The sequence below is a fragment of the Empidonax traillii genome, unplaced genomic scaffold (genome assembly GCF_003031625.1).
Source record: "Empidonax traillii isolate 1590-97213 ecotype Southwest subspecies unplaced genomic scaffold, ASM303162v1 scaffold12:size2584012, whole genome shotgun sequence".
Classification (NCBI taxonomy): Eukaryota; Metazoa; Chordata; class Aves; order Passeriformes; family Tyrannidae; genus Empidonax; species Empidonax traillii.
In genome coordinates, this window is record NW_020955205.1 from 1576174 (window position 1) to 1595140 (window position 18967).

General features: G+C 49.1%; 1 protein-coding gene across 1 annotated transcript in view; it reads right to left on the reverse strand.

Moving 5' to 3' along the window:
- The window catches only part of BBS4 (Bardet-Biedl syndrome 4), a 34384-nt gene that overhangs the window by 1311 nt on the left and 14106 nt on the right, over positions 1-18967 (reverse strand). Inside the window, exons 3-15 of the mRNA XM_027888947.1 lie at positions 17573-17652; positions 14439-14502; positions 13589-13700; positions 12958-13030; positions 11350-11403; positions 9802-9929; positions 8267-8321; positions 6735-6803; positions 5265-5417; positions 4961-5132; positions 4234-4303; positions 1265-1406; positions 667-877 (exon numbers count right to left, since the gene is read on the reverse strand). Coding sequence (XP_027744748.1) covers positions 667-877; positions 1265-1406; positions 4234-4303; positions 4961-5132; positions 5265-5417; positions 6735-6803; positions 8267-8321; positions 9802-9929; positions 11350-11403; positions 12958-13030; positions 13589-13700; positions 14439-14502; positions 17573-17652 — 1383 coding nt within the window. The remainder of the gene's footprint in view (positions 1-666; positions 878-1264; positions 1407-4233; positions 4304-4960; positions 5133-5264; positions 5418-6734; positions 6804-8266; positions 8322-9801; positions 9930-11349; positions 11404-12957; positions 13031-13588; positions 13701-14438; positions 14503-17572; positions 17653-18967) is intronic.

The following is an 18967-nucleotide window of genomic DNA, read 5'->3' on the forward strand; positions in this document are numbered from 1 at the left end:
TCCTGGTTCAGTCTCCAGGCAACAAGACTAAGAGTGATAGAAAATCACCAGGATGAGCAGCATCTCTAGCACATTCCTCCTGGGAGGCTGAGGGGTGAGAGGTCAGGCAGGGAATGGTGGCTCAGGAGATGCTCCTACGCAGTCCCAGCAGGTGCAGCCATCAGAGTAAGGCTCACACCATCTCCTGAGCAACCCTCAGTCCTGGGGCCCACACTGAACCCAGCAACACCTGCAAGGGAGGGCCTGGCTGGGCAGCTTGGGAGCAATCCAGCTGCAGTTATTGGTGTAGAAGAAGGGATAAAGTGCTTCAGAAAATTGTCCATCCTTGCCCTCCTCTGTGACAGCCTGTCTGGGCACATCAGCTCCTGGGCTCTTCCAAAGGAAGGCAAGAGGTCTGGCTGCTGAAACCACCTCCTTTCCAGAGCCAGATCTCAATCCCACGGTAATGGAGTCTTGCCATTATGGCTCAGACAGGAAGGGAAAGTCTCCTGGATTCCTGCAAAAGCAGGAGAGTGTGATGCACCACAGAGAGCATCTTCCTTAGCTCAGAAATCTGGGAGAGTTATCACCAAATATCGACCTTACTGTGGTGTAGGCAAGTCAGTCCCTTCCTGACCATGTGCTGTAACTGCAGCCCCCCAGCTCTCCCGGGCAGAGCAGACTCACCTGAGGGAAGGGGCGTGGTTTTCCCATACCCTGCAGCAGAGGACATGGCCTGACCCAGGGCTTGGTTGGAGCCCAGAGGCTGCTGAGAGCCGGAGGATTTCCCTGACGCAGCAGCTCTCTGCTTGGATTTGGACTCTTTGGAAGGCTTATTCCAGACCAGGCTCTCCCCGACCTGCAGGGCTGCTCCCATCTTCTGGGCCACCTCCACCATCTGCTCGAGAGGCACAAAGAGAAGAGCACTGTGAGCAGGAACCCTTCAGACAACAATGAAGTCAACATCTCCACAAAAAAAACCTGAAAAATGAGAGCTGTGCAGAGCTGGCTCCGGCCTCGGTGCTCCGGGGAAACATCTCCGTTAATTCATTCCCTTAATTAAGAGGGAATCTTGTCTTGCTGGGTATTGATTGAAGAACTGAGCTTCAAAGAGCAGCACTGAAGCGAGAGCAGCTCTCAGTAGGCGCCTGCTCCGCTCAGAGTACCTCATGAGCAGAATTTCTTCCTAACAACTGGACTCAAAGTCAAACCTCCTAGTGCTTCCAGCTCCTAGTGCTGCCAGCCCCGGTGTGGTTCCCAACCCCTGCCCCCGGGAAGGACGTACCTCGGGGTCGAAGTCGGGAGCGCTGCTCTCCTTGGCTGCGCTGACCCTCCTCTCCATCTCCTGGTACTGGCTCAGGGCCCCCTCCTTGTCACCCTGGTTGTAGAGCAGCACAGCGTAGTTCAGGTTGATCAGGGGGTTGCACCTGCAGCAGACACACACACACATTCCCCATGGGAACACTTGTGCTGGCTGGAATAAGGCTGAGGTGTGCCCCAGGAGCAGAGCTGGGGACACCTCCGTGGCACTGGCAGAGGAAGGGCTGCAGAGCCAGAGTCCTCAGGGAACACGGTGGAGCCCCTCATGTTTGGTGACAGCCACAGTGCCTCGGCTCAGCAAAGTCTCCCTGTGTCAATGAAGACATAAATCCCTCCCTCAGGTGCCTTACCCTCAGAACAGCCAGTTCAGTGCCCTTGGGGACCATCCCAGGACTGTTTCCTGCTCTCCCAGCCCCTGGATCCTGGGACGAGTAGAGCACTGACAGGGGTTTTCATCACCCTGTGAAAGCTGATCTTTCCCTGATTTCCCTCAGACTTTCCCAGCATTGCCAGTCTGCAGGAGAACAGCTTGGCACAGACAGGCAGTGGAATAGACTCCTGTTTTATTGGTTTTATTTTACGACCTAACCTGCTGCAGAACATGCTGTTTACATTGAATTTACATTTCAATTCCAGAGCACTGGCTCTTTACATTTCAATTCCTCACCTCTTCTCTCTCCTTCCCCCAGCAAAACACACACGATTGTAGACAATTGCAGACAGTAACAATTGTTATAGACAAGCAGTAGGAGATCCCTATTACAGAGGACCTGCAGAGGAGACTCACCCCACGGCTAACACGGGCACCTGCACACTCCTGCCTCCCTTCCCGAGTGAAGATTTCACCAGGCAGAACTGCTCCCTGTACTCATTTTCCACAGTATCCATTTCCTTCACTAGGATACATTCACCCCCAACAGCCCCTTCCCATCTGGCCTAGCCGGGGTGGGTGGAGGACTCTGCCAGTCCCCGGTTCCCTCCAGGAGCCCACTGGATCATCCCTGCACGTGGGTCAGGCTGGGATGCTCCGTGCTCTGACAACCAGCGTGAGCGAGGGACTGGTGCCCTCTCCTGGAGCGTGGCTGGGATAACTGGAACCATCCATGGACTGGGGGCCAAGGCAGAGGGACAAGTGCAGGAGGGAAGGATCCTGCTGGTACTGGGCAGTAAAGAAGGTGTCACGTGCAGGCCCTGCCTCTCCAGCCCGGGCGAGGTGACAGCGCTGCAGGGAACTCTGTCAGACAAATCTGATGGCATTTATAGCCGTGGCTGCTGCTTTAACTGGGAAACTGGAAGGCTGAGCCCACCACAGAATAAACCCTCTTCCCTGTCTTTGCCATAACACTGAAAAGATCAGACAGTCCTGGAAACAGCCAGTTTTAAAATTAATTGAACCTTGAGGAGCTATTCTGCCGCCTCCGAGAATGGAGAAGCAACATGACAGTCAGAGAAAAATCAACAGCTAAATAACCCCAGACGGGACAGCTGTGAGCTGGAACCAGGACTCAGAACACCTTTGCTAAAGGCTTTTTCCAAGATGTTTTTCATTCCAGTTCCCAGCGCTATAAAAGCATTGCTGGCGATGGAAACCAACACCACACTCGGTATCCCAGCCAAACAGCTCCGGACATGCCACAAAGGCAGCCTGTGGGGACAGAGACCAAGCTACACAACAACTGGCTAAAACACGCAGGGTGTCAGCTGAACCAGCCTCACACAGCCTGCATATTCCTTGCAGCAGGCCCCAGCAGTTGGAATTCATTCTTGCTTTAACGAGGGTTTATTTTCCTGGTCAGACCATGGAGCTGGAGCATCCCAGGAGTGCCAAATACTTGGGCAAAGTGGGAGAGCCAAATTTCCATTCCTTCCCTTTGAGCAAAGCACACGAGCCCATGACTGAGGAGTCTGAGCAATCTTTAAGGTCCTGTCCTGCCTCGCTGGGCATGGAAGGCTGTTTGGGAATAGAATCCCAGAATGGTTTGGATTGCAAAGACCTTAAAGCTCATCTCATTCCATGCCCTGCCACGGGCAGGGACACCTCCCACTATCCCAGGTTGCTCCAAGCCCCATCCAACCTGGCCTTGGACACTCCCAGGGATGGGGCAGCCACAGCTTCTCTGGGCAAGCTGGGCCAGGGCCTCCCCACCCTCACAGGGAAGGATTTCTCCCTCATCCCTGATCTCTCACCACCTTGTGTGGCCCCTGCAGATGGAAAGGGCTCCTGGCACCGCTCTGTGCCCAGCACAGACCCTGGGCTCACAGTGCTGGCTGCTCCAAGCATGCAAATACTCACCGTGAACTGGGGACAGAGACAAAACTATTAACAAATTTGAAATAATTTTGATTTGCTGCCTGAAATGATGAAATACTCTGAGGTTCAGCTTCACCTTTCTGAAATCAAATGCTCTGATTTTAAGATCTAGACTGCAAACATAGATATTGTTGTCAAAAAGGAGCAAGGACTATCCTTGCTCTTTTTTATTTGCTTTATACAAACTTCTTGCCCAGATTCTGGCAGTTAAAATCCTCCCTCTGCCCAATTCATAACAGGCTTTATCCCAAGCATCTCACTGCTCTGCACAGTGTTCAAACTTTGGGCTACAAAATATGTTTTCTTCTATTGAATCTGCTCCACTGTGCATAAACATTCACAGAAAGGAGGGCTAGAATCCAAAGCCATCACCACTGACTCACTAACCAAACAGCAAAACAAAAACCAGCTTTGGGCTGGTCTGAAATAAAATCCCCTTTCATTTTTCAGAGCTGAGTTGAATTAAAAAAAAAGGTGGGTTTAACACTATCACTTGCACAGGGATAAAAATGTCTCTCTCCTGCAAACCATTTTGGGTCAAAGCAGAAGAAGGGGTAAAGGGAATCAGGTGCAGGAGGCAAAGCTACGAGACCAAACAAGTGACAGCTCTGGTGAGCACTTACTTGTCCAGGGCCACAGCTTGTTCATAGGAGCACTTGGCATTCTCAATGTCTTCCAGGTTGGTCAGAGCAACTGCACCAAAGCAGAACACACACACAGGAGTTGATGTTTCATGGGGAGTTTGTTTTTAGGGCAGTGATGAATGTCATTCAGCCATGAAATATGTGCCAACAGGGTTGTCTGGACTGCTGCCAGGATTAACCCTGCTGATCACAGAATCATGGAATGGCCTGGGCTGGGAGGACTCTAAAGCCCATCTCATTCCACCCCCTGCCATGGGCAGGGACACCTCCCACCAGACCAGGTTGCTCCAAGGCCTGGCCAGCCTGGCCTTGAACACTTGCAGGGGTGGGGCAGCCACAGCTGCTCTGGGCATCCTGTGCCAGGACCTCACCACCCTCTGAGTGAATAATTTCTTCCTAATCTCTAATCTAAACCTGCTCTCGATGTCAATTCTGACATGTTTGTCTCATTTCATACTAAAAATGAAAATCCAGACCCACTCCTTAGGCAACCCAACCCCAAGCTGACATACCTAAAGTCTTTGTCAATGTTTAATCTGGATCTGACTGCAATTAAACCTTCTATTCACCCCAGAGAGAACAAACTGGGGAAGAGTTTCTTACTAAAGCCTTCATCCACTGTTTCTTTACTTCAGCTCACACCTTCTGTGTCTGTAATGCTGCATCCCCTCAGCTGGATCTCTGATGGAGCTGGACCATCACGTACCTGCCAGGAGCATGTAGAGCTCTCCCATCTTGGGCTGGAAGCTGATGGCAGCACTCAGGAAGTGGAAGGCTGAGGCATATTGCTGCATGGTGAGGTGCACCAGCCCCAGGTTGTACAGGATCTTCCAGTCAAAGGGAGCCAGGTAGTTTGCCCTCTTCAGGCAGCTGACAGCCTGCAAAAACAAACAGGGATAAATGTGCTGTGACAGCCTGGCCAGAATAGACCCCCTGCCTCTGCACCACAGGAACCTCGTGCCTGCATGAAGCTTGATACAGATGGGGAAAAATGGAAGCCTGATGCTTACTGCCACGTATTTCTTCTTTCCGAAGAAGCACATCCCGATGTTGTTCCAGAGCGGGGGGCTCTCGGGAACAGCGCCGGCCACCACCTTGTACTTGGAGAGGGCAACGTCGAAGTCCCCGTGGGCCTGCATCATGCTGCCAGCTGCCAGGGTGGCCTGGGGCACACAGAGTGACAGACACAGCAGGACAGCAAGAGGGGAAAATTATTAAACTAAAAACACTGAATCTTTCCAGGGTTTTCTCCCAAGGGCTGCCCAGACCAGCAGTGGGGACTTGGATCTGCCACCGCAGAGCAGAATACAGGGGCAAGAAGGGACCCGAGTCTGCTTCTTTCTGCACTGCCTCGACCACAACTGTCTCAGGAATGAGAGGGCTTGCCCAGGGAAGCTGGAACACATCCCTGGAAGTGTTCAAGGCCAGGCTGGACAGGGCTAGGGGCAACCTGGGATAGTGGAAGGTGTCCCTGCCCATAGCAGGGGGTGGGAGTCACTGATCCCTAATGTCCCCTTTACCCAAACCAGCTTGGGATTCTATGATTCTACAAATATTGCAACATGACGAGTGTTTAGGGTATTTTCTGGGGTGACAGAAGTATTTTTTTGGAGTCTGAGTCTCTGATTCTATGAAAAGAATCTATAGATTCTGTTTACCACCAAGCAGTGACAGAAATAGTTCTGGTACAAGACAAATGGGGAGTAAAACATACTCAAAGCAAGACATAAGCAGCAAAGCTCTCCTAGTTCACACTGACTGGCTGATACTGCAAATTAGTGGGAATATGCATGGGGGAAAAAAAGGGAAGTGAGTTCAACACACTATATTTAAACCATACCAGTTAAGTCCTTTATAGGATCTCACAGTGACAAATAAAATTCGTAAGTGTAAAGGTGTTTTCACAATAACTCATGTTTGTCAACCACACATTTCAATACTTTGCACTGTCAACAGGGAAAAAAGGAGAGAAATGAAGTAACACCCCTAAAAAGGGAAGCAGTTCCACAATCAGGAAGGAAACCAGGATGCCAAGCTCAGCTTTCCAGGCCAGAGCCAAGGGAATATATACAGCAGCTGGAAGCACAGGCAGAGTTATGAGCAGATGGGAGAATAACATAATGCAGTATCACTTGGATCTGTGCTCTGTCCTGAGGAGCCACAGGGACCCAGCACAGCTCTTGGGATTTTTGAAACAATGTCTAGAAGACCTTCCTTCCAAAGTAAATTCCACCTGGATTTGGTGCAATTTTAGATTAAAAACCAAAAGGATCAATCCCATACTCTGCTTCCTCCCCCTTCCCTATCTCAACATGCACCCAACTCCCCTCCCCAGGGAAACATCACAGAAACTATTTCAGAAAAAGCTTTCTGGACATGATCCTTTCCAGCCTCTCCAGGCCCTGGATACAGACAGCAGAGCTCTGATACTGGAATCAGCTTCAGGAGGTGTCCCATCACCATTCCCTCATACAACTCACCTTGTAGTTGCCTGGGTCATAGGTAAGTGCATTTCCAAGGTGTTCAAAGGCCTTCTGGTAATCTCCAGTCTGGGAAAGGAAGTACATACACATCAGAAACTCTGGAATAAGAGTGGCTAAGAAGGAGAACACATGCTTTATGAGCAGGAGAATTTCTGGTTCAGTTACACATTCAGGAAAGTGAATTTTACAGTGCTCCCATGACACACACATGTTCCTGTTTGATAATTCACAGAACAGATTCTAAAAATTTATTTTGCTGGGCTGGATTCACTGTTCTGACCCAAGCAAAGGTTTCCAAATAGTTTGTGCTCTGACTTTTCCATAGAAGAGTGAGCTCTGGGTTGATAGTTCTCTGCTCCTTTATCCCAGAAAAGAGGCTGTGAATTGCTACCCTGCACATCCTGGATTCCTTCGCCACAACCTCCTCACTCCCCAGGGCTCTTCTGTTCAGGTGAGAAAGACTCCCCTTGTCTTCCCTTGGACTGCAAGTGTTGGTGGGCCTGACTGTGGCCCTACATGAGCACATGACAGGTTAGAGTCCCTGAAATCCTGTGGATTGGAGCCTGATGAGCTGTAACGTCTTTTCAAACCAAACCATCCTGTGATTCTGTGTTTTCAACTGATTTCACCTAAAGCCCATCCAGTTCCAACCCCTGCCATGGGCAGGGACACCTCCCACTATCCCAGGTTACTCCAAGCCCTGTCCAACCTGGCCTTGGACACTTCCAGGGATGGGGCAGCCACAGCTTCTCTGGGCAAGCTGGGCCAGGGCCTCACCACCCTCACAGCCAACAATTCCTTCCCAATATCCCATCTAATCCTGCCCTCTGGCAGTGGGAAGCCATTCCCCCTTGGCCTGTCCCTCCATCCCTTGTCCCAAGTCCCTCTCCAGCTCTCCTGGAGCCCCTTTAGGCACTGGAAGGGGCTCTCAGGTCTCCCTGGAGCTTCTCTTCTCCAGCTGAACACCCCCAGCTCTCCCAGCCTGGCTCCAGAGCAGAGGGGCTCCAGCCCTTGGAGCAGCTCCGGGGCCTCCTCTTCCTTTCAGGCACTGCTGCCCGTTCTTTGCTTGTTCACTCTCTGGGAAGTTTACTTCTGGAACAATCCCCAGCCCTTCCCATCCATTTCCCAGAGCCAGGGATAAGCACCTCTTTGTTATTTAAATCGATTCTGATTTTTCTCTGTGGTGCATTAACACTTACAATTTCACGGCTGCTTTTGTGGGATAACTTGCAAGACTCCTGCTCCAGGAACAAGGTAATGACTAGTCATGTTTTGTTATATTTGGAGGATTTATAACAGAATTAGGGCCCTTGCCAAACACAATTCCTGCTCTGGCTCTGGTCCAGGGAATCAACTTGCTTTTAGCAGCAACAAGAAGATAGAGAAAATCAAGCTCTGTCCTGTTAAACTCAGTCTTTAGAGAAACATGTGCAAGTCATGGGGAGTGCACAGAAATTAACTCCATAAAAAAACAACAGTGTTCTTTTGAAAATAATTAAGTTTATGCAACAGCTAACAGCCTTCAGTACCTGCAGGTACAATAAGCCCAGGGCTGTGAGGAGGTCTGTGTTTTCTGGAGAAAACCTGGAACACAAAAGCATTTGCTTATCAGCCCTTCCAGAACAAGGTAAAAACAGAACACGGAATTCTGATTCTACATTGCACTTGTACCACTCCAGGAAATTAATTTCACTGTTATTATTAAACACAAATATCAGAACAATTGCCACCATGAGGGCTTCCTTTGGATAACACAACACCTCAGCTTCCCAGATGTCCTCTGGATATCAATGGGAAGGCAGCAAGGCTCTGTGGGATAGATCTGGACATGTAATAGGATAACGTGGGTTTGTTAAGCTGCAAAGTGAGTCTGCATCAGTGACCTGGAAACACAAAATGGGATTTTCCATCATCTCCCATAAACCACCCTGTAAATCCATCCATCCTAAGCCTCTCAGGCCACGCAGGACAGGCAGTGCTCAGCATTTCTGATGGATCCCACACACATTCCTCATCAGACTCTTAATTCCTCCTATAAAAAGATTACAAATAAACAGGATGGAAACAACAACCAAAGCCAAAAAGCAGAGAGAGGCACTATTTGTGGCCTCACCACAACAGAAGTCAGTTTTCAATTCCCTGCTGCCAAGACTTAGGAAATCTGATCTGCACGCTCACATTGGCACCCCTAAACCTCAACCAGAACAAAACTGCCTGTGCCTGGTGGTGCACAAAGATGGAATAACAGATTATCATGGAGCTGGAAACGGCAAGAAAAATATGAGAGGCAGATGAGAACAACAACAACAAAAAAAAAAAAGGAGAAAAAAAACAGGAGTGAGGAAGAAAGGAGGGCAGGGGAGCAATGGGATAAGATACATAAACCCGGTAAGATGCTTAGCAAGGATTATTTACGTAATAAACATTCTAGATTAGTTCCAATGCCCACCCAACCCACCCCACTGTCAGAAGCAGATGAGTAGGGAAACACTGGGGTAGCTCCTCCAGTGGCTCCCAACATGCTCCTGCTTTTCCTTAGTGCTGGCAACATTTTAAAAGCACTGGTAAATCAGATGCTCAGGAATGCCCTAAAACAGGTACTAAGCAGCAGTGACAGGGTGGGATAAACTCCCTGTGCCCCAACCCATCTCCAGCCTGCCCACTCACAGCTTCCAACCACGAACCCCTGGGAGGGAGAGCAGCACGTGAGACCCAGCTGAGGATTTGGGGCAATCAGGGTTAGATCATTTTGGTAGATAAACCTTTGGGACTGATGAAGTCAGTTGTGGATCGGTTTGCTCCCAGGCATCTCCATCCGCTTGTTATTCTGCTTTTCTGGCAGCCCTTCCAGCAGCTCCCTCCCTCCCTGCCACACTGGCAGCAGGAGCAGGACCACAGCTGAGAGCAGAGACAGCTGAAGAGCTTGGAAGTGCCAGCTTTGCTCAGAGACTCTATAATTACCATTAGCTTTTTAATCATGGCCCCAATTCAGATCTGGGACACCAATCAATTTTCTCCTGGCATAGGATGGGAACGGGCAGATGGAATAAAGGATATTTCTTACTCTACGGCTTTCTTGTAGACTTCAATGGCTTTCTCCACCTGCCCCTCCAAGAGGTGGATTTTCCCCAGCATCATGTAAGTCAGGTCGTGCCTGTTGAGCTCCAGGGCATTGTTGAGCTGGTCTCGTGCCTAAAGACACAACCAGAGCGAACAACAAAAAATGGTGAGCGATTACAGAGCCCTCAGTGCAGCAGCAGCCCAAGAGCAACCCCCAGAGCCAGGGAAGAACAGCCAACAAACACCCCCTGAGCCCGCAGAACACAAAACCCAGCCCAGATAATTGTTGGAACAAGCTCTGCAGCAGCAGCCACGGCTTTTAGGAGCAGGAAAAGGCAACAGGATGTGCTTGAAGCCAATCAGGAGACAATGGCCTCCCAGGGAGGAGAGGAGCAGGGACCTGTTCCTGGATTTGAGCTTGTTTGTTCTGAGGGAAGCTCTGGATTTGTCAGGTGAACAGGTACTTTACAGCCTTTTCTTCCTTAAAATGCTTTTCCAGCAGTGAGCATGGACTGCCAAGTGACAACCCCAGAGCTGTGAGCAGGTCCCAGCTTGGAAGGTGCCAGTGCAGACAACAAATCCCAAGTGTGAATCTATACCCCCAGAGCTTTCTGCTTTACAGGGATGTCTCAAACAGGGAATGCAGCTGGGGTTTGCTGCAAGGGCCACAGCACCCCACCAGGAAGAGCAGCAGGGCCAAACTGGAAACAAAAAGGTTCTAAATTGTGGTTTTACTCTTACAAACTGCACCAGAGGCAGCTCAGTGCTCACCCCCAGCACTCAGGGATGGTTAAGTGAGGAGCATGCTCGGACTGGGAATATTAATTCCATTTCAGCTGCCAAGAAGTCCTTTGTGAACTCCAAAGCTAATGCAGTTAGTGCTGCCCACACTGCAGCCATGCTCTTCTGTCACTTCTGCTCCAGGCTCGGGGCAAAGGGAGCTTCAGACACAGGAGCAAACCCTTTCCATGGAGGGAAAAAGGTGCCCTCTCCACCTCCAGCAAACCCAGCTCAAAACTCTTCACTCTGAATCCTGCCAGACCCCAGGGGCAGCAGGTGTCCTTTGGGAACTCTCCTCACGAGGGGCAGCAGTTTGAGCTGGGGAAATGGTTTGGGGCTTTATCATCACACTTGTTGTTTCAGGAGGATGGATCTGGATTCCTCTCCTACAAAGCCAGCACTGTTCCTGGGTCTGGCTCTAAGAGGCTCAGAGACAGAAGCAGCCCTTGCTGGAGCACAGCTGGTTTTCTGTCCACTTTGAGGTTTCTCAAACATTCTGTTTCAAACCAGAAACGCTCTCTGAAAAATCCCAAATTTCAGCAAAAGCCTCCTGCTCTGCCACAGGCTCCCTTTATCCAACCTCACTGACTTGGAGCTGACTCAAAGTAACTCAACACACCAATGGGAACAGACACAGCTCCCAGACCTTTGATCCCAGAAGCCAATGTTGAAGTAAAAAACTTCCCTTGTACCTATGGCTGCAAATGACCCACTCCAAGCTACCAAAGCCTGGGAGATTTCTGGGATGCTTCCTGCTTCCCATTGCCATTACCTTGTTGAAGTGCTTCAGGTACATGTAGCACACACCCAGGTTGTGGCTGATCTCCTGTTTGAAAAAAAGAACAAAACCAAATCAGCACAAGGTATGAAATACAGAATCTGTCAGCAGTTAACAGACAGTACTGACCCGGGTCACAGACCCCTGTGCCTGCCCACACCCTGCTTGCTTTGTAGAGCCAGTAAGCCTATAAATTCAAGTTACTTCAGAGCACCTACAGAGAATAAGTGGGATTGTACACAAAAGATCAGAGTCCACTGAGACAAAAACCACGGAAATGACAAATCTCTCTTCAGAGAGATCAGAAATTCCTCTTCAGAGAACGAAGAGCACAGACTGGTTTCTTCCCCACGATGTCACTCTCTCAGACTAGGGGTGTTGCCCTTATGGGTGGCTCTCAGTCCAGCTGTACATCATTAGGATGTGCACAATGCCCAACCCAGCTGAACTGAACTAGAAGATGTGCCTAAAAATTGGGCAAGTCAGAAGTTGAGCACCAGAAGGGCTGATATCCCTCTGGCATCCTAAACAATTCTGCTCAGGGTAGGAAGATGACTTAGGGATCCTAAACACTCTGGTGACACTGTAGGGACTGTCCATGCCTCTCAATCCTCACCCACAATTTAACAGACAAGCACCTGGCACCTTCCCCATCCCAGCACATCTTGGGGAGCTGAAAAGCAAGGCCCCCATTCCTTGTTTCTATTCTGGTGAGCATTTCACTGCTTCACCAGCTTGGACAGCCTTGACCTTCCACAGGAAACTCTCTCATTGCCCCATTAGCCCCCCTGGTATTTTCCTCCACACAGCCTCTCCAGCTGTGTAAGACAGCACTGAGCAAGGACTGCTGGTTGCTGCAGCTTGCAGAACAAGGGAAGAGCACAGCCTGGCTCTGCTTCCAGTGCTGAGCCAGGAATGGGGAATAAATCATCAAAATCCCCACTGATATCTGCCTGCTGGGTTACAGGATGCCAAGCACTGCAAGGAGCTTGGTGAGCTAAGGGAATGCAAGTGGGAAAAAGACCCAGGGCATAAAATGTTTCTGAGTCGTCTGGCACAGGGTAAGTTGAAAAAAACCAAAGATATCTTTGTATCCTGAATTTCGCACATACTGAGCAACAAATGGATGAGCTCACATATTGCAAGCTCATCTTAGAAACACTCCTGCAGGCCAAACAGTCACCTGCAAAAGGCTACCAGGCCCTCTCACTCAGTGTCACACCTTTCCCTCCACAGTGCTCTTCCTTCTCTGTCTTTTTATACAGAAGGGCTAATTTAATCATTGCTGCTGTATTTTCCATCATGTTTTGCATCACAAAAACTTTCCCAATGACTCCAGCGAGTTTTAATAACTGAGGGTTTCAGAACACTTCCCAGACTTCCCTTCGCATCCAGCTGTGGTTACATTCCAACTGGCATTCACAAAGCTCAAACCGCTGCTCGATTCTCTGTGTCCCCAGACAAGGTGTGGGGCTCTGCAGGTGGAATGGTGCCTGGCTCCTGCGAGCCACACCAGGCTCACAGCACAGGCAGTGTGAGCTCACCTTGCCCTGGGACAATTCTGCAGCTCCTACAACAACCTGCAGCTCACTGGACACTCACCCAGTCCTTCTCATCCAGTTTTGCTGCTTCGTTGTACACTTCGATGGCTGCCTTGTGCTTCCCCAGGAGAAACCTGCAAAAGGATTTCAATTCTTATGTTTTCCTTGCGTTCAGACCCTGCTGTGCAGCCACTGTCACCTTTGCCAGGCAGAAATGATGCTATTTGCTGATTCTCCAGAGAGCTGCATGAGAAGTTTAAAATCTCAGCAATCTCAGCAGTGCTCCCTCTCAGGGCCAAAGTCATCCATCCTGACATTACTGGAGATGCAAGGAATGAATTCCCAGGCTCTGCAGCCTCCCTTTGTCTCCAAGGAAAGAGACATGTGGCCCAACAGGACACTCAGAGACAGAAGGGTGTCTGTAGGGCAAGCTTGCCCAGCTCAGGTCAGCACCTGGAGCTGTGAACTAAAAATCAGTGTCACCTCTCTGCTTAAAGCCCAGAGAAGAAGAAAACACAATATCAGCCAGGCAGATAAGAGGGATTCTGCTTTAAGAACAACCCACGCTTCTGGGAGCCAACCCAAGTGTAGATAAGGAGGAAACATGTCTGGAATTAAGCAGCCTGGAAGAAAAACAATACATGGAAGGTCCTGGATGGCACATCAAAGAGAAACAATAAAACACCACTCACAGGGATCGTGCCACCTGCTTGAGGTTGTCAGCGCTCCGCGGGTTCAGAATGGAACATGTCTGGAAAAGTTCAAGAGATTCTTGAATTTTCCCCTCCAAGCGAAATATCAAAGCTGTAAAACAACACAGAGCAGGCAAATCAGTCCAGTATCTGCAGGAAGAATGTGCCTCTGACAGCAGGGAAAGAAGGGGGGATAGAGATGTATTTTAGCAACGCTCCTCTGGTCCTTGCCCCTCCTACAGCACTCCAAGACGGGTTTGAGGGCAGAATGACAATACAGGCAAAGGACTCTGCCAGCCTGCAGAAATCTGGGGGTCAGAATAAAGCCTTGAAGCTTCAAACCCTGGGCAATTCCTTATACAGATGCAGTCTGGATTTCTCCCCTCCCCAGATTCTACAGTGTGTCTTTGGCCAGGCCTGTTGTCCTCCCCACCACAGCACTTGGAATTGGAATGCTACGTTTTGGGGGATGTATTTTAGGGGACAGAGGGCAGGGCAGGAAGAGGAATTCCATCCTCAGAACCAACAGGGAGACAACAATCACCTGAGGTGGGGATCTCTGACAGAAAACACACGTCTGTAACACAGTCAAACACACCTCAAGGCACTGAAGGCCAAGAGCTCACAGTCCAAGAAGGAATCACTGACAGAGAAAACATAAAACCTAATCTGCCCACTTCATGGGAAAATCCCCAACTCCAAAACTAGATGGAGCAAGTAGGGGAAAAAAAACCCAAATATCTTTTACTCAACAATTTTGTGTGTTTGCCTCATCTGCTCCCCTCCTCACTGCTCACTCCATCTCAAATCAGGGGTGCCTTACTTTAGCAAACTGAACTTCTGGACGTACCTTGGACGTAGACAGCGTATTCACAGAGCCCTTGGGACTCCTGGAGCTGCTCCTTGATGACAGCCTGGAAGGACAGGAGTTGTAAACTTGCATCACTTTAGCAGAGATTGGATTTCAGTCACAGAAACCACAACCCCACCTGTAATAAGGGCACTGGACTGTGACTGGGCCAAGCACAGGAGAGCAGGAATAATGTGGCCCTTTCAGTATTCCTCTGTTCATTCCTATTCCCAAAGGTAATTAGATACTACCTGGGGAAAATGCCACGAGGCATCTCTGGAAGCATCCTCTGCTGATAAGGGTATCTGCTCTAGGCTATTTGTGAAGAAATAAATTGAATTGGAGCAACTGCAGCTGAGTCAATGAAAGCCAAATGAACAAATGAGGAGTGCAGGGGAAAAAAAAAAAAAAACTGATGGAAATGTAAATTCCTGCTGGCTGCATCCATGCAGCTGCCACTCTGGGGTGAGGGTGCAGTCTGGACATATTCCATAGGCACAGGTGACCTGAAATTATAGAACTGGCCAAAAAGAGTGACTTTTGGGAGGATGAGCACTCTGTGCAGGAACCAGAGGCAATAATTTCTGTGTGAGCAGTAAGGTGGTGCTCATCTGGCACTCCAGATGAGAGTGGTCAGTCCCAGCATCCCCTGCCTCCCAGAGGGATATAAGTGAAGGACCTGAAAACTGAACCCCAAATACAGCACGTGGAAGGAAAACTGTTATTGAGAAAGTTATTACTGAGGGGAGATGAATTGAGAAGAGATTATTGAGAAGATGGGAAGTTATTACTGATTATCCTCACTTGGAAAAAGAGAGGAAAGAAAAGGAAGAACATATCTGGGCTGCTCTTCCCTCAGCTGTATCTGCTAATTTATCTACATAATTTATAAAGTGAATTATTAAGTGAATTAACTCAGAAATAACCACACATCCTAATCTGGAAACTCTGTATTGCTCCATCTACATAAGCCCAGATTCTCAGAGCAAGAGAGGGCAATAGAGAGCTGCATTTTAGAGAGATCTGATTAATTCTGTAAACCCTAAAAAATCCTACAGCAAAAGGCCTTGAGATGAGAAGTATGATGTGTAATCTCAGCTTTCCCTCCAAGTTTATTTAAGCCACAGGCAGAATTTGGACACACTGGCAGGAGATCAACCAGTCCCTGTGTGATCCCAAGGGATGCTGCAGCCACAGGCTTTGTTTGCACCTTGCTGGAGTGGCCCAGAGAGGGTTGAAATCAGTTCAGTGCCTTCACAGGGGAGCCGATGTTGGTAAATAAACAGCTTTTAATGGCCTTCTAGGGCACTGAAAAATATGGAAGCTTTTAAAACCACGTTAGAGAGGGAGTGTTTCAAAGCACCGAGTGGGAAAGACCAAAATTAATTAGCACCACAGGTCACTTGTTTCTTAACTGAGTCTTAAAAGAAAGCTAATGGATTTTAACAAGTGCCCAAACTATGCTGTAACCAAGGAGTTCACAGCAATTTAGGCCTTGGGGGATACTGCCAATACCTCTTTTGGTTTTGAAGGCATCAGCCCCAGGTAGCAAGTTTGGGAATGTCTCATCACATCTAAGAGCATCCAGGTTGGATCTGTAACCAGAAGTAGCAGCAGGGGGGGAGACAAACACCCCCTGAGGGCAGCTCAGCCCTCCCAGAGCTCAATCACCTCTGGGACTCCCCAGGGATGGATGAACCATCCTGGCACTCTGAGGTTCCTGTCTTTGGGACTAACCCAGCCCTCTGAGCACACATCCCTCACATCCAGAGACAGGACAGAAGGTCATTTAACCTGCTGTGCTCTGGTGCCATACTCCTCCAATCTTACTGCAGAAACCCTGTTTTGTGAGCTCTGAGAAAAGGCTGTGCTGCCTTTCCCTTGGCCAGCAAAGCTGGCCTGCCAAGCAGAGGAGTATTTATGAGCTGTCTTCTCTCAATCTTTCCCCCCCTATTTTCCCTTTTCCCTGACCGATGAAGACATGCAGCAGTCAGTGTTGCCATTGTATCATCCCCTTGTTATATCCTCTGGTTTCCTGAGCTGTACGTAGTTTTCCTTTCTGTGATTCTACCAACAGTCAACTTACACCAAAAGAATCCAGCCAGATAACAAAAAAGGGAAACAATTTTCTGTTTGCAGGACTAGCCCAACTTTTGTTTATATCTGTTCAAACCAAGACCTTAGAGGAAATTCCTGTGCTGACAATCCAGCCCTCCGGCTCTTTTAATTAAGAGTTAAATGCATTTCCTCACCCTGTCCCTTCTCTGAGCACCCCCAGGAGCACTCCAGCAGAGGGACAAGTCCTGACCAACCTGGTGTTTCAGAAGACAAAAAGTCTTTTCAGATCTTCTTTGCACATGACAGAACCTGAATGAGAATTCATTTCCCTCCTCCTGCCTGCTGGTGCATCATCTTCATGTCCTCATCTCAGAATCATGGAACGGTTCGGGTTGGAAGAGACCTTAAAGCTCATCTCATTCCACCCCTTGCCATGGGCAGGGACACCTTCCACTAGACCAGGTTGCTCCAACCCCCATCCAGCCTGGTCTTTATCATCTTCACCAGCTCAGATTCATTTTATCAGGAAAACACACTGTCTAATAATAATTTGCCATTGCCTTAGTCCAAGTACCATTATAACCCCAAATAAACAACCACTTCCAAACCCAAGAGGAATCAGAGGGTGCGATGGATCATGTGTAAAATGAAAGAATTTTGCTCAAGGGTAAGCAGGATATTTTTTATTTACACTTGGTGGTAACGCTTTCCTCAACTGGAGTGTTTTTCATAGCATCTCTGTAGTACCACCCAGAGACCTGCACTGTGGAACTGAGTTATTATCAGCTTGGAAAACCCCATCCATCACTTGGAACAAGAGAGGTTTATAGTTCTTTCCATTTCTCCACTCCTAAAGACATCCTGAGCTCACAGATTGCTCCAGGGAGCTGCACACATGGATCCTGAAGGCAGCCAAGGATTTAAGAACACTGGAGTCATTTTACTTGTGCTTTCTCTTGGTCCCCTTATTCCAAAAGAAATCAGGAAAGAGGGTACTTTGAAAACCGTCAAAAAAACTATTATTTTATAACACCAGTAAAATAATTCCCCAGGGAAGTCCCAGAGGCAGCTCTTACCTTGCACTCCTCGTAGTCCCTGCGGACGTAGAGCAGGTAAATCAGCCAGTTCTTCCTCTCCAGGATGGGCAGCTCCGGTGCTGTACATGTAAAACATCCACAGAGCACAGGGAATCAGCCTGAGCAGCAGAGAGCCTGGAAGAGAGATTCCCAACCACCCCAGCTGCCAGCACAAGGCAACCAACTGCACAAGTGCCATTGCAGCAGGAGGTGCAATCAGTGATTTCACTGGAGGGCTGGCACGTGGAAATCCAGCAGAGTCTGGGTTTATTTTACTTCTCAAACTGGTGCAGAAAATGCCTTGTTCAGGACAGACACTTCATAGAAGCTCTCAGCAGAAAACTTCCACCAGGTCTAGTGGAAGGTGTCCTTGCCCATGGCAGTGGCTTGGAACGTGATGGGATTTAAGGTCCCAACCCAAACCAGCCTGGGATTCTAAAAGGCCTGAGGCATCAGCTCCTTCTGGAGCAGGTCCTGGAGCAAACAGCCCCAAGCACCGACCACGCACACATTTTAATTCAACAGTAATGCTGGTTCGGAGGAATTGGATTTTTTCAGATATGCAAGAAGCAGCTTGGAGGAAACAAGTTGGACTCACTTCTTTAAACCGGGGCAGAAGAATCAAAGGTCTTTAGAATAAATTTCTGGGAGTGAACGAGCAGGAAATGGGCGATACACACAAAAGGAGATGTGGGAGATGCTGCCGGTCTGAAGGTGTGAATAATTTAAAGGGGTCAAACTCAGTTCTTTGAAACTGCGAAGGGACTACGAAAAATTACAGCTCTGAGCTCCTGTGAAGCTCCTGGCACAAAACCACGGACGTGATGCGGTGGAGGAGGGAGCCTCGTGCTCCAGCACTTGCACGGCGCAGAGCTGGCAGCGGTAATTACGGCCCATCACGGAGGGATGTTGCTTAGCGATCCCCACGCTGGGCTTACACGTTTAACTCACTGCTGCGCATTTCATTAGGGCTGCAAATGGATTGCCGGGCCCCGGTGTCTCCGGCGCTGGGGTAACCATAGCAACCGGCCAAAAAGCTCCCTCTGCCAGGCAGCATCGTGACACAAGTGCAGAAGAAAAGCAGGGAGAGGGCTGGGGGACACCTGATCCCTTTGGAGCACAGCACCCACACACACACAGGCGGAGGGGGGATTTGGGGCGGTCAGGTCACCATCGGATGGGAGAAAGAAGCAACTGTGCAGCTGGAAGGGCTGGATCATGTAGGGAGACATTATCTTTGCCAAGGGTTGTTATCTCCTGGAAAGGCCGAGCTTTAATCACTTCTTGCACACCCCACAACCAAACCGAGCCCAGTATCACTGAGAGCTCCTAAAACCAACTTGGAAAACATTTTGTAAAGCCTTTCTCATTTTCTTGTATTTATTTCCTAAATTC